The 26,560-nt window shown below is 33.8% G+C and overlaps 3 protein-coding genes across 3 annotated transcripts; 1 reads left to right on the plus strand and 2 right to left on the minus strand.

Annotated features, from left to right (window-relative positions):
- Nucleotides 1-11,686: 11,686 nt before the first annotated feature.
- LOC115710293 (ABC transporter A family member 2) lies at nt 11,687-16,431 on the minus strand. Its single transcript, XM_061112683.1, is given in 16 exon segments — nt 11,687-11,944; nt 12,072-12,251; nt 12,352-12,432; nt 12,522-12,815; nt 12,850-13,047; nt 13,165-13,254; nt 13,414-13,490; nt 13,620-13,737; nt 14,103-14,329; nt 14,437-14,596; nt 14,679-14,879; nt 14,973-15,068; nt 15,145-15,330; nt 15,435-15,631; nt 15,737-15,968; nt 16,063-16,431. Coding segments are annotated over 16 exon segments (2,964 nt in total).
- A 1,054-nt stretch (nt 16,432-17,485) lies between these two features.
- LOC115709302 (ABC transporter A family member 2) lies at nt 17,486-22,921 on the minus strand. Its single transcript, XM_030637375.2, has 16 exons — nt 22,376-22,921; nt 21,702-21,933; nt 21,441-21,610; nt 21,170-21,355; nt 20,955-21,050; nt 20,667-20,867; nt 20,395-20,554; nt 20,079-20,305; nt 19,600-19,717; nt 19,433-19,509; nt 19,191-19,280; nt 18,910-19,053; nt 18,512-18,814; nt 18,345-18,425; nt 18,051-18,227; nt 17,486-17,958 (listed from the first exon to the last, which is right to left on the minus strand). Exons 1-16 carry the CDS (start codon nt 22,742-22,744, stop codon nt 17,692-17,694), a joined length of 2,898 nt encoding a protein of 965 aa, XP_030493235.2. The 5' UTR covers nt 22,745-22,921; the 3' UTR covers nt 17,486-17,691.
- Nucleotides 22,922-23,331: 410 nt separating this feature from the next.
- On the plus strand, nt 23,332-24,742 carry LOC133036178 (uncharacterized). The gene is made up of 5 exons (XM_061112684.1): nt 23,332-23,512; nt 23,692-23,771; nt 23,957-24,001; nt 24,092-24,139; nt 24,224-24,742. The coding sequence occupies exons 3-5, from the start codon at nt 23,999-24,001 to the stop codon at nt 24,740-24,742; spliced, it is 570 nt and encodes a 189-aa protein (XP_060968667.1). The 5' UTR covers nt 23,332-23,512; nt 23,692-23,771; nt 23,957-23,998.
- Nucleotides 24,743-26,560: the final 1,818 nt, after the last annotated feature.

Here is a 26,560-nt window from a genome sequence, read left to right on the forward strand (position 1 = left end):
AAATTACAAGTATTAAACAATATACACTAATCACTAAACACTATATAGGGTTTCTCACACAATGAATAAATAAATAAAGGGATTTTTTCATATATAACTATATTTAGGTCAGAATTTACTCTTTTATTACCATATGACCAAATAAACAAAATTAGGAAAACTAAAGTTTTTTTTTTCAAAAATACGACACAGAGACTTCTTCTTCTCCAAAAGAACTTCTCCTTCTTGCAGAGCAAAATAGTGAGTTTCTCTCCATCGTCAACAACGCTTATTAAGGGGTGGAGATCTGGAATCATCAACCACAGATGATGTAGAAACTATTTTGCAATCTCCATGAATGTCGGCGAAGAACTTTGGGCTGATCTCCATTAACGCCGGCAAGAAGTTTTGCTTACATGTTCTACCATGGCAACGAGATCACTGTAGGGAGATATCCATGAAGCCAATGAGAAAGAATCAACAATCTAGAGGGAGATCTAGTGGAATCAACGAATATCATGCGATTGAGAGGTCTTCTTGAATTTTTATATCCACACGTTTTGGGTTTTCTTTCAAAAAGAAGATCTAATTTTTATGTAGTTTTTGAAAAAAAAAATTGATGTTGTTTAGTGTATTTTTTTCAATTATTTTGTTAATTATTTGTTGTTTTTTGGTTGATTTACATATATTTTCAGTAATTTTATAATTTTCGAAAATCTGGAAGGAAACTACTACATTGAATTTCTGGAAAATATAATAAGAACAATGAGTATGTGTTAAAATTTTAATACAAAAATATGTTGCTTTCACGTTGTTTTTAAGTTTCATTTACGTTGTTTTTTTACCATTCTAAAAATAAAAGTAAAATGTACAAGCGACAGAATAACAACACAAATATAACAATGAATGTGACAGGAAGATATTGCAAATATGAAGAAAATTTACAAATACTCGTGCAATAACAGCACCACTAGTTGATTTTGAGTTGTTTTGTGTGTTTGCTATAATTATTTGTTCATCAATTGATATTATTCTGGTTGAAAATAACAAAAATAAAAACTACACAATATCTGCAAAAGAATAATTAAATTATTTTCATGTTATTGTGAAGTTTCTTTGTTTTTGCAACATCTTATTTCAACTTGAAAATATTATATAATATCAAGTTGTTCATGTTGTTGTAAAGTTTGTTATGAATTGTTCATACACTACACTAGTTGTTTAACAATTAAAAGAATATAGTTTTACATGTTAAAACAAAAACTTATCTTTATCTCTTACATCCAAACATGAAAAATAATAAGAGAACATTATGTTGATTTTGAATCAAGTATGGATATTGATAGAAAGAGATTGTAAATATGAAAAAAAAAAATTTACTTATATTTAGTTGTAACATTGTTTGTTGTTTTACGGTTGTTTTAAAGTTGTAAACACGTTGTTTAATTTCATTATTTTTTAAACATGTTACTTTCACGTTATTTGTACACTTTTAATTTCAGTTGTTAAAATTTGTAGATTTCTTATATTATCAGTTGTTTTTATGGTTTTTTATATCGTTATTAAATAGTTGTTAATAGTTAAAAACAATTACTATCAACTATTGTCGTTTTTTTTTTTTAAAAAAAATATAATTATACAAATACTTGATGTATAAATTAAAAATATAATAATTGTTGTTTCTTAATGTAGTAAAAGATATAAACAATTAAAAAGAAATTATAATATTCAATATCTCGTACAAGATATATATAAAGTTAACTAGAGAAAATTTTAAAAAAAATATATAAAAGTAAAGTTTCTTAAAAAAGAAAATGTCGCTCTTCAGCATATACAACCAAAACGAAACACACTTCTCAATCGTTAATTCATGCACAGTAACTCCAACCTTCTTGAAAGACTTTGGAACATTTTCTTGTACACTTTTAATGTATGCCACTAACTTCATTCTGATCAATTTTGAAGTTTATCATCACTAAAAATCAAGTCTTGTAGCAAATAAAACAACATCAAAACAACATTAAACAAACTATAAAACAACTTGCTACTATAAAATATATATATATTTTTTTTTCAAATGAATGAACTATAGCCAGAGAACATTTCAAACAATACAAATAAAAAAAAAATAAATTATAAACCTTGACAATATTTTTCTTTGGAAGCTTCAACTTATCAACAACATCAGATGTCTTATCACCCACCTGAAAATATAATGATGACAAAATTAATAATAAAGCAATGAACTAATAAAAAACGATTAATAGCTATACAAAACTGTAAATATATCATGTACTGAACAATATAAAAATAACAATGTAACAACTAAAAAATAAAAAAAAATGTAAAACTTAATAAATATGCAACTAAAATAACTCTAAATTAAAATTCAAATACAACTGATAAATGTAAGACCTAACCCAATGATCTATTTTTTTTAAAAAAAAAAAAAAATTAAGAACCCTAGAATAAGAACCGTATAATAACTAAATTAAAACTAAAAAACAACTAATTAGAAACTGAAAAAGTGATAGACATAAACTATTTAAGGTTGAAAAATTCTTCTAACTTAATACATAAAAAAAATAAATAAAACATAACAAAACAGGTCTTTGAACCCAAAAAAAGATAACCAAAACTAATACATTAATCTTTTAATTTGCAATCTCGTCATCATTATCTCGCTTTTTGCTCTGAAAGCCTCTTCAATAGATAACTTGGTGAAATAACAACAACAAAATAAATTAAAAGATGAAACAACTATAAAACAACTTATACACAACGTTAAATCACCTTAGTTATTTAAAGTCTTTAGATAAATCTCTGATTCATAAAATTATAAAACTTAGAAAAATAACTTTGCCAACTTGTGAGATAGATGGAGACAACAATAAGCATTAAATTTTGAAGTTGAGATCATTTGAAAAAAAATTTAAAATCAAATCCAAAGAAAATTATTGAATAATAAAACTCTAAATTTGAGTTTTATACCTAACATTTAGATTTGAGCTTCACCAATAAAAATAAATTAACTGAAAATGCAGCAGCAACAACAACAATTAACAACAATAACAATAGCAGCAATATAAATAAAAGATGAAATCAACTATAAAACAACTTATAAACAACAATAAATCAACATATTTATTTAAGATCTGAAGATAAAATTACTAATTCATTAAATTCAGTTCTACAAAATAAAAACAATAATAATATCATGAAGAAACTTAACTTAAAGATGAAAAAAATAGCACAATTGAAGATGCCCTATTTCTTTAGGCTAATAAAAAATATTAACTATGTTAGGCATTTTGTCAAACACATAGAAGGTATGACCTTATATACATATAAATAAAAAACTCAACTTACAGAAGAAGAAAAAATTTCACAAAATTTGTGGGCAAATGGGTAGAATCAACAATAAAGAATCACACTACAACAATATTCTTATAAAACTTTTAAATTAAAATTTTTATATTGATGTAATTTGAAAAGAAAAAAGAAGAAGAAGAAGGAGAAGGAGAAGAAGAAGAAAAGAATAACTTACAAATCAGAGCTTGAAACTATATCAATAGTAGCAAAAAGAAGTTTGAAAGAGATAGAGATGATTTGACCAAGAGATGAAGAAACTCAGAGAGTGTCTCTTTCTCCTTAGACTGCGCCATAGGAAGGTTAAGAAGAAGTTCTGCATGGCAAGAAGGGTTGTAGATGGGAGGAATGGAGACAAGAGGGGCTGAAAGTGAGATGGAAGGGTGGAGATGGCTACCACTCTAAATAAATATATGTGAATAGAGGAAGAAGAAAGAAAAATCACACTTTTCGTATAATTGTAATTAGTAAACTTTATAATAGTATTAGAGAAAATTTTAAAATGTAAAAATGTAAAAAAAAAAAAAGAGAAAGCAAATATAAATGTTAAATATTGGTAAAAAAAGTCACTTAGTGTAAAAATTCCATAAATAAATGTAGGTGAACCCTGATCATAGATAATATCATTGATTAAGCTATCTCAAATCGATACAATGGACAATATTTATTTATTCTTAACCATTTAATGATACAATGATGATGGAACATGTGTGTACATAGTAACCTAGTAGCTTGGGAATCCACGAAACCATTATCTAAACAAATGGAGCATAAAAGTCGATGACTATCTTTAATCCACACTTTCTCCAAAGTGTTAATCGTTCTTTCACTCGTTCCAACAAAACCACTATATCTGCAGCTTGAAATTGATTATAATTATTAGGATCATTATTATAATTAGCAATAGAGCATTGCTATTAGGCACCAGTGGTGCGTAGTACCTTCTCGATATGTCATGTTGCGATTGGCTAGCGATACTGCTTAAAAGCTATTATATTAAATTATATAGAACCCGATACTTAGTTGGACCAATAACAAAAATTCGGTTTTTGTGGTTAAGTGTTACAAACCGTAAAGTTCAAGTGATTTACCCGCCAATATCCATTAAAAAAATGGCTAAAACCCACACTGTCCACTGCGAACACCCATACACATTGACATATCTCTCTTATCTTTTTTTTTTTTGAAAGGAAATTTTATTAATGAAAAAAACCAGGACTACACCAAAATTAGACAGTCAGCCTTACAAAAATTGGCTAACCAACCGAGAAAAGAGTGATCAAAGAATTGAGTGGTTCTATCAGCTAGACATTTCCTAGCTAACATATTATTGGTTCTTTTTACATGAATAATATTGACACAATGAAAAGCCTCCATCTGAACTTTGATCTGGTGCAATATAGTGCTGACAGCACTGAAATAATGTCCTTGGTTCTTGAACTCTTCCACCACCGATTTGCAATCCGACTGAATTTCAATAGGATCAGTTGCAGCAGCCGGCGGCCTCTTGATTGCTTCCAGAATGGCCCACGCCTCAACCATCTCCACTGTACAAATACTGGATAGATATATCATGCCAGCTGAAAGAATTTTCCCTTCCCAGGTCCGCCAAATGAAACCAATGCCCACACCAGTTGAATTCTTGTTCATAGCAGCATCACAATTAACACAAATGCTGCCAATTTCAGGTGTCTGCCACTGCTTCATGATCGGGGTGGGGACTGCATCAGGTATCACAACAGTATCCCCAATGAGATTAGAAGCCGGATAAGCTGAGAAAATCCATGTTAACCGCTGAACCCCATTCATGATCGGGAGTTTATTCCACTTCCTGTTGCGATTTTCCCAAATAGCCCACATTGACATATCTCTCTTATCTTTATTATAGGAGTGTTCAACAAAATTTACAAACTGCCCAACCCGAATAAACTGCCCAAACCAAACCGAATAAACCGATAAAAAATACAACCAGAAATAATATAATGAAAATCCAAACCGCCCAATGAATATATTGGGTGGTTTACAAATTATTCTAAACCGCCCAATTAACCCGAATAAACCGAATTAAACCGATTTATATATTTTTATAGAAGTGTATATAGTATATCACATAAATTATATTTATTAGTTAAACTATTTTGTATTTAAAGTTTAGACATTTTAGTGTTTAACTTAAAACTTAGACTTTATAGTTAATAATTTTTATTGTATTTGGACATTGAAGTTAAAGTTTAAAATCTCTACCATATTTTATTACTTTTTTTTAATTATTTTATTCAATTATTTTATGTTTACTCAATTATATTTATCTTATATTAAGGTTCTTAAAATTAATTTAAACTATAGTATTTTTTAACTTGAAATATAAATATTATATTTTTATTGTTTTAAAAATTTAATTATTTGAATAGTAGAAACTAACAAGAATAATTATAAAAAAAAGTGATGAACGGTTTGGACGAGTATACCTGACCAAACCGATGAAATCATTGGGCGGGTTGAACTTTATCTAATTTTTGATTGGGCGGGTTACGATTAAATATTTGCAACCCGATATTTATATTGGGTTGATAAAAATATGCTATAATCTGACTAAACTGACCGACGTACACCCCTACTTTATTAGCTGTATAACATAATATTTTTTTTTTTAATTTAATATTGCAATTTAAATTTAAATCCATTCTACATATTTAAAAAATATATTTCAATTATTATTTTTTTATCCAATCCATATTTTAAAAAATATCTTTTTATGATTGTTTTTTTTAAACAATAAAATAAAAAGAGTGTTTATGTTTTTTTTTTAAAAAAAAAAACACCATTGTGAAGTCGTTGTCTTGCTTACCAAAAAATTATTTTTTTATTTTTTTTAAAAAAAAAATAACAAAAAAGTGTATTATGTCTTTAAAAAAATAAAAAGTATTATAAAATTAAAATATTACGGTTAAACTAAAATTATATATTAAGAACAACATTATTTTGTTTTCTTTTTTATACAAAAATAATATTATTTATTGATTAATATAAGTATATAAAAATATTTTACTAAATAAAATATACATAATTAAAATAAAAAACTAATAATATAAGTAAGTAATTAATACACGTAATATTAATTTAATTATTAAAATAAACAGCATTAATTTTAATACGTAGAATTCACCTATTATAAATAATACAGATAGTTATTATAATATTGATATTTTATAGGGATATTGGCGGCTAAACTACCTGAATTTTACGGTTTGTAACACTTAACCACAAAAATCAAAATTTTGGCGGTTAAACTACCTAAATCCTGGTTCCGTTTTGCTCTGCACACCTCCGTCCAAAAATCACAGTTAAGTGCCACAGTGGACTGTCCACGTGTACACACTTGTACACGTGGCAAGTTTCTAGTGGTCCATGTAATATTAATTTTAAAAAATAATTATAAATATTAAAAAAATTAAAAAATCAGAAAAAAAAAATTAAAAATATTTTTTTTTACTTTTTTTTTTTTCCTTTTCTTTTCTTTTTTTTTCTTTTTTTTTTCTTCTTTCTTTTACCTATAGAACTCCAGTCCAGCCCTCTCCGACCCCCTTTGCCCCTTGTGCGGCGTCGACCAACTCCGACGACCACCCCCGACCACCCTCGAGATCGTCGCTGTCGAGACCGTTGTCGTCGAAATGGCGGTCGGAGGAGTTGAGATCGTCCCCGTCGAGACCGTACGTGTCGAAGAAAGCCATAGCTTTCTCTCTCTCTTTGTGGTGGTCCAAACTTAGAACTAAAGATTTGTTATCTTTGATATCGTTAGCCCTTAATCGTTTAGCTCGAGAAGATGAATTAGCACTGAGATAGTTTTGGATAGCTGTGTAGACCTCATTGCGTTTGACACGGTCACCAGTGTATTAATGGAAAGTGGAAAGTGATTTGGATATATGGGTAAAAGAAACCCACGATTTTGTTGGTATGCTTTTCAAGATGGCGACGAAGACTGTACGGAAAGTATTGTTGAATTATTGCATAAACAAACATTATGCTTGCCATTACTGAGCCCACTTGTGACCATATTTCTCCCATGAATACCATTTTTTTCATTTCGTCTTTTTCACTAAAAACTTTCTTTCTTTTTTTTTCCTTTTTTTTTTTTGTTTTCTTGGTAAGAAAGATTATATTTTTTTTGTTTTCTTGGACGACGGCAACGATCTCGGGGGTGGTCGCCAGGGTTGGTGGACGTCGCACAAGGGGGCCAGAGAGGGATGGGAGTTCTGTGAGGGCTGGGAATTCTGTAGAAAAGAAGAAGAAAAAAAAAAGGAAAAAGAAAAAAAAAGTAAAAAAAATATTTTTAATTTTTTTTTAATATTTATAATTATTTTTTAAAATTAATATTACGTGGACCATTAAAAACTTGCCACGTGTACAAGTGTGTACACGTGGACAGTCCACCGTGGTACTTAACTGTGATTTTTGGACGGAGGTGTGCAGAGCAAAACGGAACCAGGGTTTAGGTAGTTTAGCCGCCAAAATTTCAGTTTTTGTGGCTAAGTGTTACAAACCGTAAAGTTCAGGTGGTTTAGCCGCCAATATCTCTATTTTATATAATTCTCAATCTAGAAAAATACTAAAGAACATAATTTGATTTATTATTATCTTAGGTTTGTACGTATTTATTAAAAAAGATATACATAAATATTTAAATGATTTGATTTTAATTTAAATAAATCTGAAATCTATCTTAATAAAAACTTAAATTGAAGATATATGATTGATATAGAGTTATACACTAAACAATTTCTCACCGAGCAAAATACTCAAGTAATTTATTAAGTAATAACTTAGGTAGGTAGTATATATAATGTACGATGTGGACGACTACCTTAAGAGTTGTGGGTATATCGCCTAAGTGCTCGGAACTGGGATGAGTCGAATGGTGGATTGGTTTATTTTGTCACAGACAAAATGACAATCCAATTCGATATGTTTGGTACGTTCGTGGAATTTAGGGTTGTTTGCAATGTGAATTACAGACTCATTGTCGCAATAGATGAAGGCTGGGTTAGGTTGCGGTATGTGTAAGTCTTTGAGGAGGTATTGCAGCCATGTTATTTCACTTGTAGTAGCTGCAAGTGCTCTGTATTCAGCTTCTGCTGAACTTCTTGAAATGGTTATTTGCTTTTTGGTTTTCCATGATACAAGGCAATCGCCTAAGAAAATGCAGAAACCGGTCGTCGATCGTCTTGTGATTGGGCAAGAAGCCCAATCTGAATCGGAGAAGCCTCTAAGATGAAGAGAGGAAGTGGCTGAATATAGTATGCCCTGACCAGGGCTGCCTTTGAGATATCAGATAAGATGTTGTAATGCTTGCACATGTGGTGTTCTAGGAGAGGCCATGAATTGGTTGAGAACATTTACTGCATATGTAATATCTGGTCTGGACAAAGTTAAGTACAATAGCTTGCCTATGAGTTGTCTGTAGTTGGACGGGTTGGTCAAAGGTTCACCTAGTTGATCGTCAAGTTTGTGTCTAGGATCCATAGGAGCTTTTGCAGGGTTGCTGCCTATATATTCGGTTTCTTCAAGGAGTTGAATGGTGTACTTCCTTTGGGAGAGGAATAAACTGTCTTTTGTTCTTGTTATCTCAAAACTCAGGAAGTATTTTAGCTTCCCAAGAGCTTTGAGCTTGAACTTATCATGTAAAGAGTCTTGTAATTGTTGTAAAATGGTGAGATTTGGACCCGTAATGACGATGTCATCGACGTAGACGAGAAGGGTAATGAAATTGTCATCTCGACCTCTAGTGAAGAGGGTGTAATCTGCTTGAGATTGGTGGAAGCCTTCTTGAAGGAGAGCTTCAGTAAGTTTCTTGTACCACTATCTCGAGGATTGCCGTAGACCATAGATGGATTTTTGGAGTTTGCAAACTAAGTTTGTACCTGCAGGGGCAGAAGCAGATAGATTCAGACCTGGTGGCAAAGTCATGTAAACCTCCTCATTTAGGTCTCTATTTAAGAAGGCATTGTTAATGTCTATTTGAAGCATATGCCAGTTTTTGATTGTAGAACTAGCAAGTAATAATTTGAATGTGACCATTTTGGCCACTGGAGAGAAAGTATCAAAGAAATCAAGGCCTTCTTGTTGGGTATATCCTTGAGCAACCAATCGAGCTTTAAATCTTTCTACAAATCCGTCACTGTTGAGTTTAATTTTATAAATCCAACGACATCCAATGGCACGTTTATTTGGTGGAAGTGGTACACCAATCCAAGTTTAGTTGTTGCGAAGGGTTGTTAATTCAGAGTCCATAGCATCAAGCCATTGTTGAAATTGAATTGCTTGCTGATATGTTTGTGGTTCTTTAAGAGAGGTTACTGCAAGAATGAACACTTTACAAGACTCAGTGAGTTTATGATAAGATAGATATTTATTAAGTGGGTGAGGAGTAGAATGTTTGTCCTGTAAAACTGAGTAGCATTCTGTGTCTGGTGTACCAAAATTGTTGTCCTGCAGAGAAATATCAATACTAGGAATAGTAGTGTTAGTAGTAGGGTAATCACCTACAGGTGTATTAATTACATCTGTAGTAGGTAAAACAATGGTAGTAAAGGGATCAACATTACCAGTATCCTCATTCAATTTTAAGAATGGAAAAATGTGTTCATGAAAGACCACATTTCTTGATAAGAAAATTTGTTTGGTGTTGATATCATTTAACCTATATCCTCTTACTCCTTGAGGTTGTGATCTGTTGCCTTGATTAATAGTCTTGATGTTGCCTTTATCTCCTTGGAAGGCAAATTCCATATTCGAATTGGGATCAACAACTGTATTAGTGTTACTTTTCTGGTTTTCTTCTTGAGTCACCAAATGAAACACCCTGTTCACTTCTGGAAGAGGGTCCATGATCAAAATATTACTTCTGACTTGTGAGAAAGAGTCTGAAAGCCCCATCAAAAACGACATTATGTATTCCATGTGGTGGTGTTCTTGAAGCTTTTTAACACCCCCACATGTGCATCCATTGCACACACAATTGGGTCTGTAATTAGACAGTTGTTCCCATAGAGTTTTGAGTCTTGTGAAATAGATGCTGACAGTTTGGTTTTCTTGCTTGAGATTCATCAAGTTCTTTCTCAAATTGTATATGTGTGGCCCATTCTTTTGTTGAAATCTAACCTTAAGGTCAGTCCAAATAGTAGCTGCAGACTCATCATATAAAAGACTAAAGGAAATTTCTTTAGAAACGGAATTCAAGATCCAAGAAATAACAATGTTGTTGTTTCTATACCAAGCATTATACATAACAAAATTGGAAGAGTGAGGTTTAGGAATGGTACCATCCAAGAATCCAATCTTGTTCTTGACAGATATGGCTAATTGCATGGCTCTACTTCAGGACATGTAATTGTCCTGCCCAGTGAGAGGTTGAGACACAAGGATGTTTCCTGGATTGTCTCCATGATGTAAGTAATAAGGATTCAAAGGATCTTCAAGGGGATTCCTTTGCTGCGCTCGATTACTTTGAGTACTTGTTTCAGTCGCTTCTTCAACAGTAGCAGAAACGCCATCATCACCAATTCCATGTAATTCAGCTTGGTTATCGGTTTCCATGGCAAAAAACAGAGACAGAACAGATCAGGAAGGAAACACTGATCGAAAGAAAATAAAGAACCAGGAAGTGAAGTTCAGGAAAGAACTTCAGAAGAGAGAAAAGAGAAGACACGCTGGAGAAGACGACACAGCGAAAGAGAACAGGGTCAAGATCGAGGGGAAGCTCCTCTGCTTCCCCGCTCTGATACCATAACACGAAAACACATTTGAACAGAAAAGAAATCTTGTATTGAATTAATTGAAATGATACAAAGAACTAAGAAATAACTGTCAAGATATACCAAAACTAACAGATACAGTTAATAAGAAAGGATGAGGCGAATTAGGCACAATTCGTGTTAATTACAGTGTAATATTTTTACATGTTCTACTAATTTAAATTTATATTTAATAATATTTTTACACTCTTAATCCTCCAATGCTTATGTAAGATTGTTACAATTGTTATTTTAATCATATCGATTCTCTTACCAAAATATATGTATAATACAATCTTTATAAGACCTCCTAAATTAAGGAGCCCCAAATGTGCAATATATTGTTTAATGAATATTTACATATAAATGAAGAGAGCTGAAAACGCTCCAAATTATTCTATGGAATGATTTTAAACGACGTGTCATTTATGAAGAGGGAACAAACAAACGACAGTTGGAAAGTAAGTAAATTATGTTCAAAATCTTCAATTTCTAAACGACAGCAAAAGTTGAGCTGAGTTTATGATTACACTGAAGATTAATCCTAACTATGACTGAAAATTCTTATTGATGATCTGATTGTGATCAAGGACTACTCCTGAGACTGACATTTTCCTTGGATAGCATTCTGCTATAATTGGCATTAGTGATTCAATGTTATGAGGCATTGGAGTTTCCTCAGAATGGCCAGATATGCAGAGTTCACCAAAATCATCTTGTTCCCAGAAAACTTCAACCATAATCCCATTAGGATTTTCTTCACTTTCAGTTCCTGGAATCCCAACAAATCTAGCTCCCACTGGTATCTTTGTATTACATAAAAAGGGGCATCATTAGCATTGACTTCAAATTCTATATATATATATATATATATATATATATATATATATATAAAAAGAATGTACAAAGCAGTAATCAAAAGTTGGTTTCTACCTCAACTGAAGTTTCAGATGTTGTTAAATTAAGAGTAACGAATCTTCCTTCTGTCATTGCGCTTTCGAGCTCTGCCTGCCTTGTGATGTTCATGAACACTTCTTCAAGAGGTGTGAGACCAATTTGGATGTCTGTTATGCCAAATTCGCTTTCTCTATCTTGGAGCTCAGTCAGAAAGTTCTGTTCAATGTTGGAGCATAATAACTTAATAAGTACTTATAGTTGGACTTTTTGATTGAATACTAAAAGAGAAACTAGTAAATGAGGTCAATAAGCTTACTGGCAGAATCTTCTCTTTCTCATAAGGAATAGAATATGTCAAAAGGGATTTCTTCTCTTTTTTCGGGCCAACATTCAAATGCTGTAAAATAAGTAGACTCCCCAAGTTAGGAACCAAGTACATCTTTAATTCTACAAAGAAAAAACTTGGAACTAATCATTTTCAACTACATGTTTAAAGAACTGCTTCACAGCCTCATGATCATGAGTAGAATGAGCAACATCTTCGGTAGAAGTTTGTCTGTTGAAGTTGATATTAATAACAAAACCAGTTCCAAACCGTGACTTCAATCTGACTGAGGTACCAATGCAACGAAGCCTTCCATTCGCCATTATTCCAATCCGGTCACTTAAGATCTCAGCTTCTTCCATTGAATGTGTAGTTAAGACTATTGCACGCCCTTCCTTTGCCTTCTTTATAATATCCCACACATGTCTTCTTGCTATTGGATCCATACCAGTTGTCTGGTTGAGTTGATCATAGTGTGAATTACATGACAGATTAAGTAAATGAGCATAAAAAGACAAAAAATTAAGGGTCTAACTTGCTTACAGGCTCATCTAAGATGACCAATTTTGGATCACCAATAAGGGCTACTGCAACACTCAGACGACGTTTCATTCCTCCACTATAACTGCCAACTCTCACTTTTGCTGCCTTTGTAAGTCTCACCTCAGCTAATGACTTTTCAATGACCTGAATTCAGAAGAAGAATTTACCTTAAATCCAAAATCTATGCACTCATTTTGCTCAAAACGTGTTGACAAAAACATGTTCAACTTGAACAAGAACATGAACTTTACATTTACATACTGAATCGATTGAAGATAGAGGTAGACCCTTAATTCTCGCGAAGAGGTGAAGGTGCTCTAGACCAGATAACGCATCCCATTGAATATCAAACTATTATAACAAATGCAAATAAGGTTATACCATCTCATCATCTAAAGTTAATGTTACAAACTGCACTGCTTTTCATGATTTGGAAATGTAACCACAATGAAAATGTAATTATTCAAAACTCTTCCACAAGTAGTATAAAGAAGAGAGAGAAGATATCACCTGAGGGCAAACTCCCATCAGTTTTTGGACTTTTGACATGCCAATAGAGCTTCGTATGGAATGGCCATATACCAATGCTTTAGTAAGGAAATTTCACAGTTAAAATCAGAATTAAAGGTGGAACAAGGTAACAAGATTGGAGACAAGTTTTGAGTAGCATTCATCTAGTAAAATATGATAGTTGACAACATGATGAGAAATTGTACCATCTCCACTTGTCACAGGTGTGATTCCAGTCAAACAATTGAATGTTGTGGTTTTTCCTGCTCTGTTCATTCCAAGTAGACAGAATAACTGATCCTTGGCAAAGTTTAGCCATAGACCCTGAAATTTATATCAACAAATTAAGCAGAACTTACTACATTATTGTACTAAAGAATCCTCTAAACACTACTGTCCGATTTTTCTGCATTATATATCTTCTTTTTGATAACTAATAGTTCCTATGACTAGTTGAGAGAGACTGCTATAGACAAACAATCAACCCAGCTGAGATTATCATAAAATTCTTTCCAAATGTGACCTTAGATGACAATCATAACAAAAAGTAGGATTCTTTCTATGTTTTTCTTTTTTAAAATTTTCAGAAGTTTCTTTTATCAAACCATGATACAAAATGTCTTGTCACCAAAGTGTTAAAACTACTAAAAGCAATGTATGCAACTGATTACTGATGTGTGTCTCCATACATTGAGAGCATGGTACGGTGGAGTTTTCTTGCATTTGAAGCAACCAGTTTTCGTAGTCCCAGGATATGTCTTTACGAGACCACGTATCTGAACCACAATATTTGCATTGTCAATACCCTTAATAATTTGTTCTTTTATAATCTTTTCTTCTTCAAGGACATCTTCATCATCTGAAGGAATATGATTTTCCTCTGGGATTGAAGTTAGGCAACTACAAATGGCACTCTCTATGAAGAGAAGGAGAAAAGGAAATTAGATCTTAGGTATGAATCTATAAGAAAAATAATTATGATAATAATAAAAGTTAGGGAACTGATTCCCAATCTTCTTTTACCTTGGACTTTGCTTCCATCTATTCCTTTCCAGTATCCAGGTTTTAGAAAGTAGAATACTGATTTTCTCATACCAGATTCCTTTGGGAAAATGTTATCAAAATAGATTGCCAATGCAAACCAAAGAAAGAAAGTAGCCAGCAGCCAGTTATATATATTATTCTGAATAAGAGTTCAAGTAATTTCTATTAGTAAGTTATGAAGAGCTTATGAAGTAATTCATTGCCTTAACATGTTCACATACAATTGTTATCACACAGTACTCATCATTGGGAGTGCACATTGCTCGACCACTCCAGCTGATACCAACATCTTCAGGCGAGGAAGTTGCATCGCTAAGCAGCCATAAGGCTTTAGCCAGAAGATTAGGTGGAAAGAATGACCAAATGATCTGACACAATTTAGAGAATTTGGACATGTATGGAAATCCAAATACTCCAACAAACTGCAATGAAAAGAAAAAAAAAAAAAGGAACAGAGTGTGAATATTGCACTAATAAGTTCCTTTGTCTTGTAAAGTAAAATTGGGAAAATTTGCCTGAATGGAAGAGCCAGTGATGTAAACCGAGAAACCGGTAGCTGTACATGATGCTGACTTGTTCAGGAAGGTTGATAACATGAAGGCAAAGCCAAGCTTCAAGTAGAGAATAGAGAAAATGATTTAGGTGTTGAAATTTAAATGATAATGATGCAAAGAGAAGTCTTTTTACCATATTGAGTTGAAACAAGAAGAAGACAAAAAATAAAACAATGAAGCTGTTGTTCAAGAAGAAGTCAAGCTGAAAAAGTGTGCCAAAGAGCACTATGAGAAGTGAAGAGAGAAATGTGAGAATTCCCTCCCAAACTAGCCATGAAAACCAGTATGCAGAGTCATAGAGGCCCATCAAAGTCATTGCCTGCAAAATTTGGAAAAAAAAAGAGAATGTTTCGTGTTGAGCTCCTTTCAAATGATATCATCATTATAAGCTTGAAACCTTTTATGGAAAATTTGATAAAATACCTGCCGAAGTTTTAGTTCTTTCTCGGTCACCAAAGAAGTCATTTGAAATACAAAACCGAACATAACGATTGCAAGGAAAAATGGAGGTCCTACTGAGCTCATTGAAAATGGAGATCCTGCTGTATTCATTCCTAAGAGAATATTTTGAGGAGGATGTGCAAATTCCTTGAAGCCAAAAGCCCAACTAAAGTTTTGAACTGAACATTTTAGAGAAATACTTAAAATTGATTGTAAAACATCAACTTGTGTGTAGTAATCATATTAACAAAAAAAAAATCTTTCAAGTACACAGAATGTATTACCTCCAATGAGAGACCTTGAAATCTCACGCTCTGCCGCAATTTGAAGTGGGATTAGAAATTTGAAAGTGGGATCCTCAAACTTTCCTCTCTTAGGTAAAAGAGTTGAATTAGTCTGAATTCCATAGCTAATCACAGAAGAGTTTCTCTCCATGAAATGCAAAGCTCCATAACAGTACATTGGATTTCTATAAAGCCATTCATCTACTTCAGCTTCTGTTTTGAATGACTTCACCTACAAATTTAAACATAAATAGAAGTATTGGAAATTGGAATAGTACTAAAACAATAGAGTACAGTTGTTCCTTCTCTTCATGTCATCAAACAACCTTTATTGAGGGAATAGGCCTCCCTGGATTGTTAGCCATGATGGCAGCCACAATGCTGCGAATTCTTTCGCTTTCATTTCCGCTCCAGATGAAGTCATAGCAAGGAAGCTTGACATAGAAGTTATCTTCACAGAGCGGTATTGGAGGAGAGATCAGAGGCGTGGGGTCAGCCATGTTTTCGAAAAAGGTGGAATTTGATATGCGAATATTGATAGAGATTTGGATACAGAACATGAGGAAGATGAAGAAGAAGGAAGCAAATAGCTGAATAAAAGTAGCTCTCTTGTTTCGCCATGAAAGCAAAACATTCTTTTTGAAAAGAGCTTTAAATTGTTGGAGCAACAATGGTAAACCTCTCTCCAATTTCATGGCTTTAGAACAGAAACAAATTGGATTGGAGACTCAGAAATTACATGTAACACATGCTTCTACTAAGTGTTAAGACTTAGCAAATGTTTAAAAGTTAGTTGGTGTCCATGAACAGTTGAATCCTTGAGAAGTCGTTGGGAAATGCTTGCCTGCATTAAGGACTATGGTTTGCCTTTGTGTGCCATTTATGTACTAAAACGCCAACTCTATGATTAGGCGATTCCATTGAATAATACTGACGTGCGTACCATTATCGTTTTTTTAATTGAACAAATCAACTAAAATCAAATAAAATCAAATTTAATTTTAAGTGGATGAGCAAAGTATTCAAGCATACAAAACAGGTGTGATATGATTTATTAAACTACTATACTAATTAACAATGGTAATAATAGTTGGTAGTATTAAAGGATGTGTGGTGTGGATCATGTTTATCTACTGTACTTACTGTGGTATCATATAATTCTATATTTAAATAAAAGGGTATGGCTCATAAGTGACCACTAATGAGTGAAAGAACAAAAATGCATCAATTTTGGATATAAGTTTCAGTTTTTTTTTTTTTTTAATATATAAATAAATTAAATTTAAGTCACTAATCATTATATATATGTAATAATTAGGAAACATATTAAATATTGGGTGTAATCATAAAAGAATTTAAGATGAATATACAGCTGAGAATTAAATGAAATTATATAAAAAAGAACAGTCTATGATTCGTTAATTGTTTATTAATTCGTGCATTTTGACTCAACCAATAACCGAAGTCGTACCCACTAAATCAGAATTATATAAAAATGCTGGTATTCAGCATGTTTTCCATCAAGAATTAATAATCAGAACAAACACCCCGATTCTTATAAAAAATATATATAAACATAAATTCTTCTTAAACATGTTGTGATTATTAATTCACATCAAATAAAAAAGCTCCACGAATTCGTGGTACTGATAATACCTAAGAAAGTAGCAGTGGTGCATAGAAATTACAAGATTAGGTGGATGGAAGTTTTCATTAGGAGTGGCCAGAGATGCATAGCTCATAAGGATATTGCCATAATCGTAGTTTGCATAAAATATAGAGACAATAATAAAAAACATGTAACTTAGATTACAAGTTTGTATTTACAGTAAGGTTACGTATAATATTTCCAATGTTTTTAAACAATGATGTAAGCTGCTTGAAATTAATGAGGTTGCTAACGAAAATGTACAAGCAACATAAAAATAACTTGAACCTCTATGAGTTGGTATGCATCAATGAGAATTTCTGCTGATGATTTGATCAGGATCAAGAACAATGCCATGGGCTACTCCTGGTCGGCCGAAGATACCTCTGTGATGAGTAGGGGCTAAAGGTTCCATTGGCTCAATATTTGGAGGAATTGGAGTTTCATCAGAGTGGCCAGAGATGCAGAGGGTTCCAGACTCATCTTGGTCCCAGTAGACCTCTACCATATTCCCTCTAGGATTCTCTGTACTTTCGGTTCCAGGAATTCCCACAAACCTAGCTCCCACTGGTATCTACATTACATTTCAAAACTATAGAGTAAGAAGGCCCCTTATGTGTACCATTAACATAACAATGGAAAACTAGCAGTGAGTTAGGCTTTTACCTCAATTGATATTCCAGATGTTAAAGTAAGAGTAACAACTCTACCCTCAGCTATTGCTGTTTCTAGTTCTGCTTGCTTTGCTATATTTAAGAAAACTTCTTCAAGAGTTGTAAGACCAAGTTGAATGTCAACTATACCAAATTCACTTCCTCTTTCTTGTAGCTCCGTAAAAAAATTCTGTACAATGTTAAAAATACAATGAAACAAAAAATCAAACTAAAGGAACACTAAGGGAATTTATTTATTATTTCAACAAAAAATGCAGGCAAAAAGAATAAAAATTCAGAAACATACCGGTAAAAGCACCTCTCTATCATGAGGAATGACAAAGGTCAAAAATGATTTGTTCTCCTCTTTTGGAAGAACGTTTAAATGCTGTCAAAACATTCATCAAGTTAGAGATGAACTATTTATTAGTGAAAGAAAAGAAAAATCATGAATGATTGATTTAGTCACTCTACATGCTTAAAGAACTGCTTCACGGCATCATGATGAGTTGTATCAACAACATCCCTGTTGGTAGTTTGGCGATTGTTGCTACCAGAAAAGCTCACATTAGCAATAAAACCAGTCCCAAAACGGGACTTCAATCTGATTGAGGTTCCAATGCAGCGTAGCCTACCCTTTGCCATAATTCCAATCCGATCACTTAAAATGTCAGCTTCTTCCATTGAATGTGTTGTTAGGACTATTGCACGCCCTTTCTTAGCATTTTCTATAATATCCCACACATGTCTTCTTGTTATTGGATCCATACCCGTTGTCTACAAATCAAAATGAAAATTACATAAGAGAGTATTCAATTGATTTGACTAGCAAAGAATACATAGCAATAAAGACAACAGTCTCAACTGCTTACAGGTTCATCTAATATGACTAGTTTTGGATCACCAATAAGGGCTATAGCAACACTGAGTCGACGTTTCATTCCTCCACTATAACTGCCAGCTCTTATTTTGGCTGCCTCAGTGAGTCTCACCTCCTCAAGTGATGCTTGAATAGCCTGCATTTCAGAAAAGAGCTCAAGTAAAAATGTGGAATCTAAAGAGACAATTGCTTAACAATGGTATTGCATGATAGTTAGACATCTTTAACTCTTTTACTAAACATGCATGTGAGAAAATAAATTGTGTTACATACTGATTTGATTGAGGATGGGGACAGGCCCTTAATACTAGCAAAGAGATCGAGGTGTTCTTTGCCAGAAAGTGCATCCCAAAGAATATCAAACTGTGAAAATTGAAACAGATACAATACAAATTTAGATTAGTCAGTTTTCTCAATACTGCTAAATACTGAAAATAAGATATATTCTTGATAAGACATTAACGAGAAATACTGCACTTACAATACAAAGGAAACACATTATGGGCAAGGATTACCTGAGGACAAACTCCGACTAATTTTCGAATTTTAGACATGCCAGTGGAGCTTCGTACAGATAGCCCATATATCAAAGCTGTTACCAAGCCGGTTACAATTGCAAGCAAGTAAGATTACACTCATATCTTATGTTTATGGATGAACACATCAGAAATCAACAAATTACCATCTCCACTAGTCACCGGAGTGATTCCAGTCAAACAATTAATTGCTGTGGTCTTCCCTGCTCCATTGGGTCCAAGAAGACAAAACAACTGATCTTTTGCAAAGTTAACCCACAGGTCCTAAACGTTGATGAAATATTTTCAGCTTATTGCTATGATAATTTAATTATAACACGGAAAAGGAAACAAAACAGCACTAACAGAGGTTCACATCTCTTATGCATGAACATATTCTTATGAGATTTTTGTGTTTTTGCTCCTTAATGACAAATTGCTAATCAGAACTTGTTTTGAATAAATAAATAGTGTATTTTGACAATGGAATATCCGTATAGGTAGAAACAAGCACCACATCTTCATCGAGTAGGACGCTACACTAAATAAATATTGATAGAAAGTGCCATAAATTATTGCTAATATATAAAGTTTTCATGACTATCACCAACCTTGCTAAAATCTATAATCAAGCACACATTTTTACCTTCAAAGCTTGGTAAGGAGAATTTTTCTTGAATTTACAGCAACCAATGTTTATGGACCCAGGGTATGTTTTTCCCAATCCACGGATCTGAACAGCAATATTGGGGTAATTAACACCTTCCCTAGTGTGTTGTTTTACTAGGTTCTCCTCTTCAATGACATCTTCATCATCTGGGGAAATAAGCTCCTGTGGTGGAAGAGAGCCTACACAGCTACAAATGCCACCCTCTGTGAACAGAAAATGGAGAAGCTGTTAAGTTCCCAGTATCAATCAACAAGGAAATCTCAAGTATAAGCATAATATAAACACAATTTACCTTTCATTTTGTTTCCACCTTTTCCAAACCAATATCCTGGTTTTAAAAAATAAAACACAGATTTTCTTACACCGTATACGTTAGGAATAATGTTATCAAAGTAGATCGCCAACACTAACCAAAGGAAGAAAGTAGCCACCAGCCACTTATAAATATCATCCTGCCAAGGAATGTTGAATTCAAAACTTTGAGACAAAAAAAAGAGGTAACTGCTAAGAATTTGCATAGACAATGTTGAACTCAAAACTTTGAGCACCAATATTTCCTCATACAATTGTTATGACACACTCGTTGTCATTTGGTGCACATTTTGCTCGTCTACTCCAGCTAACCCCAACATCTTGAGATGTGGATGTTGCTCCAGCAAGTAAGGATAAGGCTTGAGCCAGAAGATTTGGTGGGAAGAATGACCAAATGATTCTGACATGTTTAGATATGATAGAAGAGTATGGAAATCCGAATGCTGTAACCAGCTGCAATGAAAAAATGGTAACCGCTGTTACCATTCTAATGATTACTTCTCTTCTTGAGTCTAAAAAACACTAACAAGGGAAGCTTACCTGAGTTACAAAGCCAACAATAAACACGAAGAAACCAGCAGTTGTAGATGAAGATGCCTTAGTCATGAAGGCTGACAACAAGAAGGCGAAGCCAAGCTGCACTCCAAATTTAGACATGGAAACAAATGTTACTGTTAACAAGAAATTCTTCCGTGACAGAGAGAATAACAATAACAAGCACACTATGAACGACATACCACAGGAACCAATCTTACCATATTGAGTTGGAATAGAAAGAATACAAGAAATACAACAGCAAAACTATTGTTCAAGAAGAATTCAAACTGAAACATCATGCCAACAAGAACAATAACAAGTGATGAGAGCAAGACAAGAATCCCCTCCCATGTGAGCCATGACAACCAGTAAGCAGAATCATAAAGACCCATCATAGTCATAGCCTGCATGTTAAATCAAGAAAGCAGAATTAAATTCTGAGCCATTTCAAGAAAAATTCTGTAAATTTTAACTCCTAGAAATGAACACCTGCCGCAGTTTTAGTTCTTTCTCAGTGAGCAAAGAACTAATCTGAAGTACAAATCCAAACATGGCAGTTGCAAAGAAAAATGTTGGTCCTATTGTATCCATTGCAGAGAATATTTCCTTAGCAGGGTGAGAAAATTCCACAAGATTGACAGCCCAGCTAAAGTTTGGAACTAAACATGAAGGGGGATATATGCAATTCTCAGTACAATGCATAATAAATGTTAGAAAGCATATAGAGCAATAGTATTCTAATTCTAATACCTCCAATGAGAGACCTTGCTATTTCACGCTCTGCAGCAATCTGAAGTGGGATTTGAAACTTCAATGAGGGGTCTTCATAATATCCTCGCTTCCTCACGTAAGTTGAATTGGTCTGAATGCCATAGCTAATTACAGTAGCATTTTCCTCCTCAAAATGCAAAGCTCCCGGACAGGTCATAGGTTTATTAAACAGATATTCATCTACTTCAGCTACTGTTCTAAATGATTTAACCTGCCAAACAGAGCAGTTTTATAACCATTAACAATCAATCCAAACTACTCCTTGTAGATTTTTGCTTATAAAAAAGTTGTGCAACTAAAAATCATTGTAAGAACAACGCTATACTTGTGTACTGTATGTGTTGAGGTAGCGATTATATTTAATTAAAAAATTTAGAAAAGAAAAAATAAAAAATTCCCCAGAACCGAATCACCCAAAACGAGTCAATTAGTCAAAGACGGAAATGCCACGCGGCAAGTAAAGTATAGTTAACTGTACATGCAGAGACACACTTGATATTAAGTAAATCAAAGATTTTCTGTCTTAAATTAAATTTTCTCTCCCTTTCTTTTTCTTTTTCTCCGCACCAAACGAAACACGAGGAAAAGAGGAATTGTCGAGCGAAAAGTATCAAGGTAAGCAGGCGTTAACTGTAGCTTAATTAGGAGTGTACCTTGTTGGAAGGAATCGGCCTTCCGGGATTATTAATCAAAATGGCTCGGACAATTTGCCGAACCCTAGCGCTTCCATTACCGCTCCAGACGAAGTCGAGACAAGGAAGCTTGACATAGAACTTGTCCTCACACGGGGGGATTGGAAAAGAGAGCTGAGGTTGAGGATTAGGAACGCTCCTGAAAGCGGTGGAGGAAGAGAAGCGAGCCTCGACAGCTTTCTGGATTGCGAAGATGAGGAAGATGAAGAAGAAAGAGGCGAATATTTGTAGGAAAGTGGCCGTCTTAGTCCGCCATGAAAGCAAGAAATTCTTGTTGAAAAGGGACTTGTACTGTTGGAATAGTAATGGAAAACCGCTCTGTAAATCCATCAGATCAGACTGTAATTTTGAACAATCTTGTTTGGTATGGACATGGAGATGCGATGGAGTTGGAGGCTATGATTTATCATTTATGAAGAAGCTGCTGTTTAGCTGTTAGGTCCTGTTTTGAAAAGGCGCGCATTTGGTTCTTTTTGCTAAAAGGCACTACTGTGCCTATCTAACTTGGTCTCAATTGCTATGGAGTATCGGTTCCATATAATTTTCAACAAGCTAATCAATTATAAGGCTTCACTTATAAAAGATACTGATCACTATTGGTGCCCAATAGCCAATAGCAATACTCATTAAAATAATAAGAGTATTAAAAAGTAAATTATTAAGGAAAAAAACAGGAATATTCTAAAAAGAGAAAAATATTACAACAATACTGTGGGCCGGCCCAATGAACATTTGTACAGCGCAAAAGGAAAATATTACAAAAATACCACTTGCCCTTACCTTCAGCCGCACGTCACAAACGGAGAGGATGAATGAAGCTCCATCGATGCAGTCGGCCACGCAACCATAATGAAACCAGATCGAACGTAAAACAGCTGTAAATCCCGTCGAATTTCAATAAGAAACGATCAAATCCAACGATCTAAACATAAATTTTTTAAAAAAAAGAGCAGGACAACCGTGGAGAAACTGAAATTCAACATTTGATTTCGGTTTTTATAGTGCAATATCACTCAAACGATCGTCGAAAATTCAGATTGAAGCAATGTAAATCTGTATTGAACAGATCTGGAGCTCCCCCTCAAATCCAAAAAAAAGGTATGAACTGAATTTTTTTTTCAACAATGATACACAGCATTTTTAGTTGCATTCTGGTTGATTCAATGGTGTGCAATAGGCAATTCATATGGTAAAACCAATAAACAAGAACTGATTCTGATTAAGGAACCAAGGGATACTAATAACTTTTTTTTAATTTTTTTTGCGTTGGCTTACAGTTGCATTATCGTTTGAAAATGGTTTAGAAATCATGAAGAAGTGTTATATGACAAGTACCAAGAGCTAGCATATATACAAGGTAAGATGTATGTTAATGGTAGCAAATTAGTTTTATAATAGTTGTAAATCGATCTGATTCGAATAAACATGATGAAAAATGACAATGAGTAAGAACTATGTAATTTTGGGGATATAATTGTGGTTTTTCAGTTGGTTTTACGATTGCATAATCATTTAATAATAGTTTCATTACGTTTTTTGCAGGAATTTATTGTGGAAAAGATAGAGGACAGAACAGTTTGAGAAATGGTTAGTTTCCCAAAATTTAAATGAAGTTTCTTAATAGTTTTATTCTCGTTTCTTTGTAGTTTATTAACAACCAAAAAATGGCAAAATCAGGAATCAGGACAGGAAATACAATGCTTGAACAAAGGAACAGAGATAGAAGTAAGTTTGTACTCTATTTCATAACATAATAAAACCAGTTTTAAAATTCGTTGCCTCGGACTAATAACCATTGCAAAAACACAGGAAAGGAAAGACATTCCATTCCTAGTCTTCTACAATGGAAAATTCGATGATCGAATGAATTATGAAAATTATGAAGCCAGTGGACACTACATTTCTGCCAATTGTAACTATGAAGATTTGCAACAGAAACTCAAAGATGCCCTGGAATGCAACCAAGAAAACACTGTTTTGCAACTGAAATATCAAGTGAAGGAAGGATACCAACCATTGAGGATAAAGGATGATCAAAGCCTGCATTTCTACATACAACTCAAATCGAAAGACCCCGACTTCACAACATACCCAATGTGTGTGAATGTCATCAACAACCCAACAACAACCATCGATGCAACATTCTTTGGAAATGACAATTCATTAATTACACATAGAAGCGCCTTCCAACCAATCGAATACAATGCAGCAACAACAGAAGACTCAACAAATCAACAACATATAATTGAAGCAAGAGTACCGGAATTTGGGGAAGAAAGTTTTGACTTCATGGACTATGCAAAACTTGTGGCGAGAGGAAATGGTTGAGCAACCGGAAAACAACGAGAAAAAAGGAACCGAAATCACAGATTATGACGAACTACTAATCACGGATCCGCATCATCCGGAAATAGAAGAAGCACAAATATACAAAGACAAAGAAACACCGCAGAGTGTGCTTGGTTTCTATGCAATTAGGAACAACTTCCAATTCAGAGTTAAAAAATCATGTGCAAGAACATACAAGATTTGTTGTTTGGATCCAAAATGCAAGTGGGCACTAACAGCATCCAGAAACGGGCCAACAAAGTCATTCATCATTCGAAAGTACGACGAGAAAGGTGATACACACTTGTGATCTAAACATCAGATTTGCCGGCAAGAGACAAGCTACAACGAAATTGATTGGAAACTACATCAAGCCACGGTTCACCAACATAAAAACAACTCAAACGCCACAAGACATCAGAGGAGAAATGAAACACAAGTATGGGGTCGAATGAACTACATGAAAGCATGGAGAAGCAAAGAGCACGCGCAAGAAGAATTACGAGGAAAAGCCAACGAATCATACGGAGTTCTTTGCCCGTTTTTTTGCACATGTTGCAAAAAACTAATCCCGAACAATAGTGCACATGGAAACGAGAGGATGACAACGGCTTCAAGTACTTGTTTGTCGCCTTTGGATGCATCAATAAAAGGATGGAAGAAATGCAAACCTATAATAGTTGTTGACGGAACTTTCCTTAAATCAACATATGGAGGTACACTGCTCTCTGCTTGTACACAGGATGCAAATGGGCACATTTTTCCACTAGCTTTTTCGTTGTGGATTCGGAAAACAACAACTCATGGCAATGGTTTTTCACAAAAGTGAGAGAAACATATGGGATTAGAGAGGAACGTGCTTGATCTCGGATAGACATGAGAGCATAAGTAAGGCGACTTGTCAAGTATTTCCGAAATCACACATTGCTATTGTGTATACCACACCGTTAAGCAACCTAAAAGCAACCTTCAAGAAGAATGCAAGCAAGCCGGATAAACCATTCTTCGCCGACGAAAGCATACATAGAGAGGAAATTTGAATACCATATGAGCGAGTTGGACGGCTTGGACATCCGTGTAAGACCATATTTACAACAAGTTGGATACCACAAATGGTCAAGATACCACCTGCAAAAACAACAGTATTCAACTATGACTTCAAACATTGCCGAATCTCTAAATGCGACAAACTTGGCGCCTAGAGAGCTACCAATCACAACACTGATGGAGTCATTGAGAGCATTGGTTCAACAATGGACATACACAAACAGGAAAAAAGCACAGAAAACAACAACATTTTTAACACCTACAGCAGAAAAGAAATTAGTCGACAACTTTGTGGAATCATTGACAGAAAATGTAATGACATGTTTAATATTTTAGTTGCATTATAGTTTCTTTATAGTTTGTTTTTCGTTGTTATACATATTAATAGTTTTACACTTAATACGCAGGTAAAACCAATAAACGAGACCATGTTCGAAGTCATTGAACTAACCAGATCATGGGTCATCAACCTGAAGGAGAAAACATGCAGTTGCAACAGATTCCAACTTGATGAGTTACCGTGTGCTCATGCGCTTCTTTGTTATAAAAGAGATGAACTTGAATGTTTACAACTACTGTTCGGGTTATTACACCACGCGAACATGGCTTGAAACATACATCGGCTCAACATATCCGGTACACAATCACACAACTTGGGATGTGCCACAAAACATAAAAGATATCATTGTTCTGCCACCAAACCAAAAAATAAGATCTGGAAGAACAAGGAAACGAAGGTTTTTATCTGAATGGGATACAAAAAAACATAAC

The sequence above is a fragment of the Cannabis sativa genome, chromosome 3, assembly GCF_029168945.1.
Source record: "Cannabis sativa cultivar Pink pepper isolate KNU-18-1 chromosome 3, ASM2916894v1, whole genome shotgun sequence".
Classification (NCBI taxonomy): Eukaryota; Viridiplantae; Streptophyta; class Magnoliopsida; order Rosales; family Cannabaceae; genus Cannabis; species Cannabis sativa.

Bases quoted from the DNA above. Each gene is read 5' to 3' on its own strand.
- LOC133036178 (XM_061112684.1), top strand. The intron at 24,140-24,223 runs GTAAGTTTGTAC...GCAAAAACACAG, and splicing joins ACAAAGGAACAGAGATAGAA to GAAAGGAAAGACATTCCATT.
- LOC115709302 (XM_030637375.2), bottom strand. From the start codon at position 22,744: ATGGATTTACAGAGCGGTTTTCCATTACTATTCCAACAGTACAAGTCC. The intron at 21,934-22,375 runs GTACACTCCTAA...TCTGTTTGGCAG, and splicing joins GGCCGATTCCTTCCAACAAG to GTTAAATCATTTAGAACAGT. The intron at 18,228-18,344 runs GTATGTTTCTGA...AACATTGTACAG, and splicing joins ATAGAGAGGTGCTTTTACCG to AATTTTTTTACGGAGCTACA.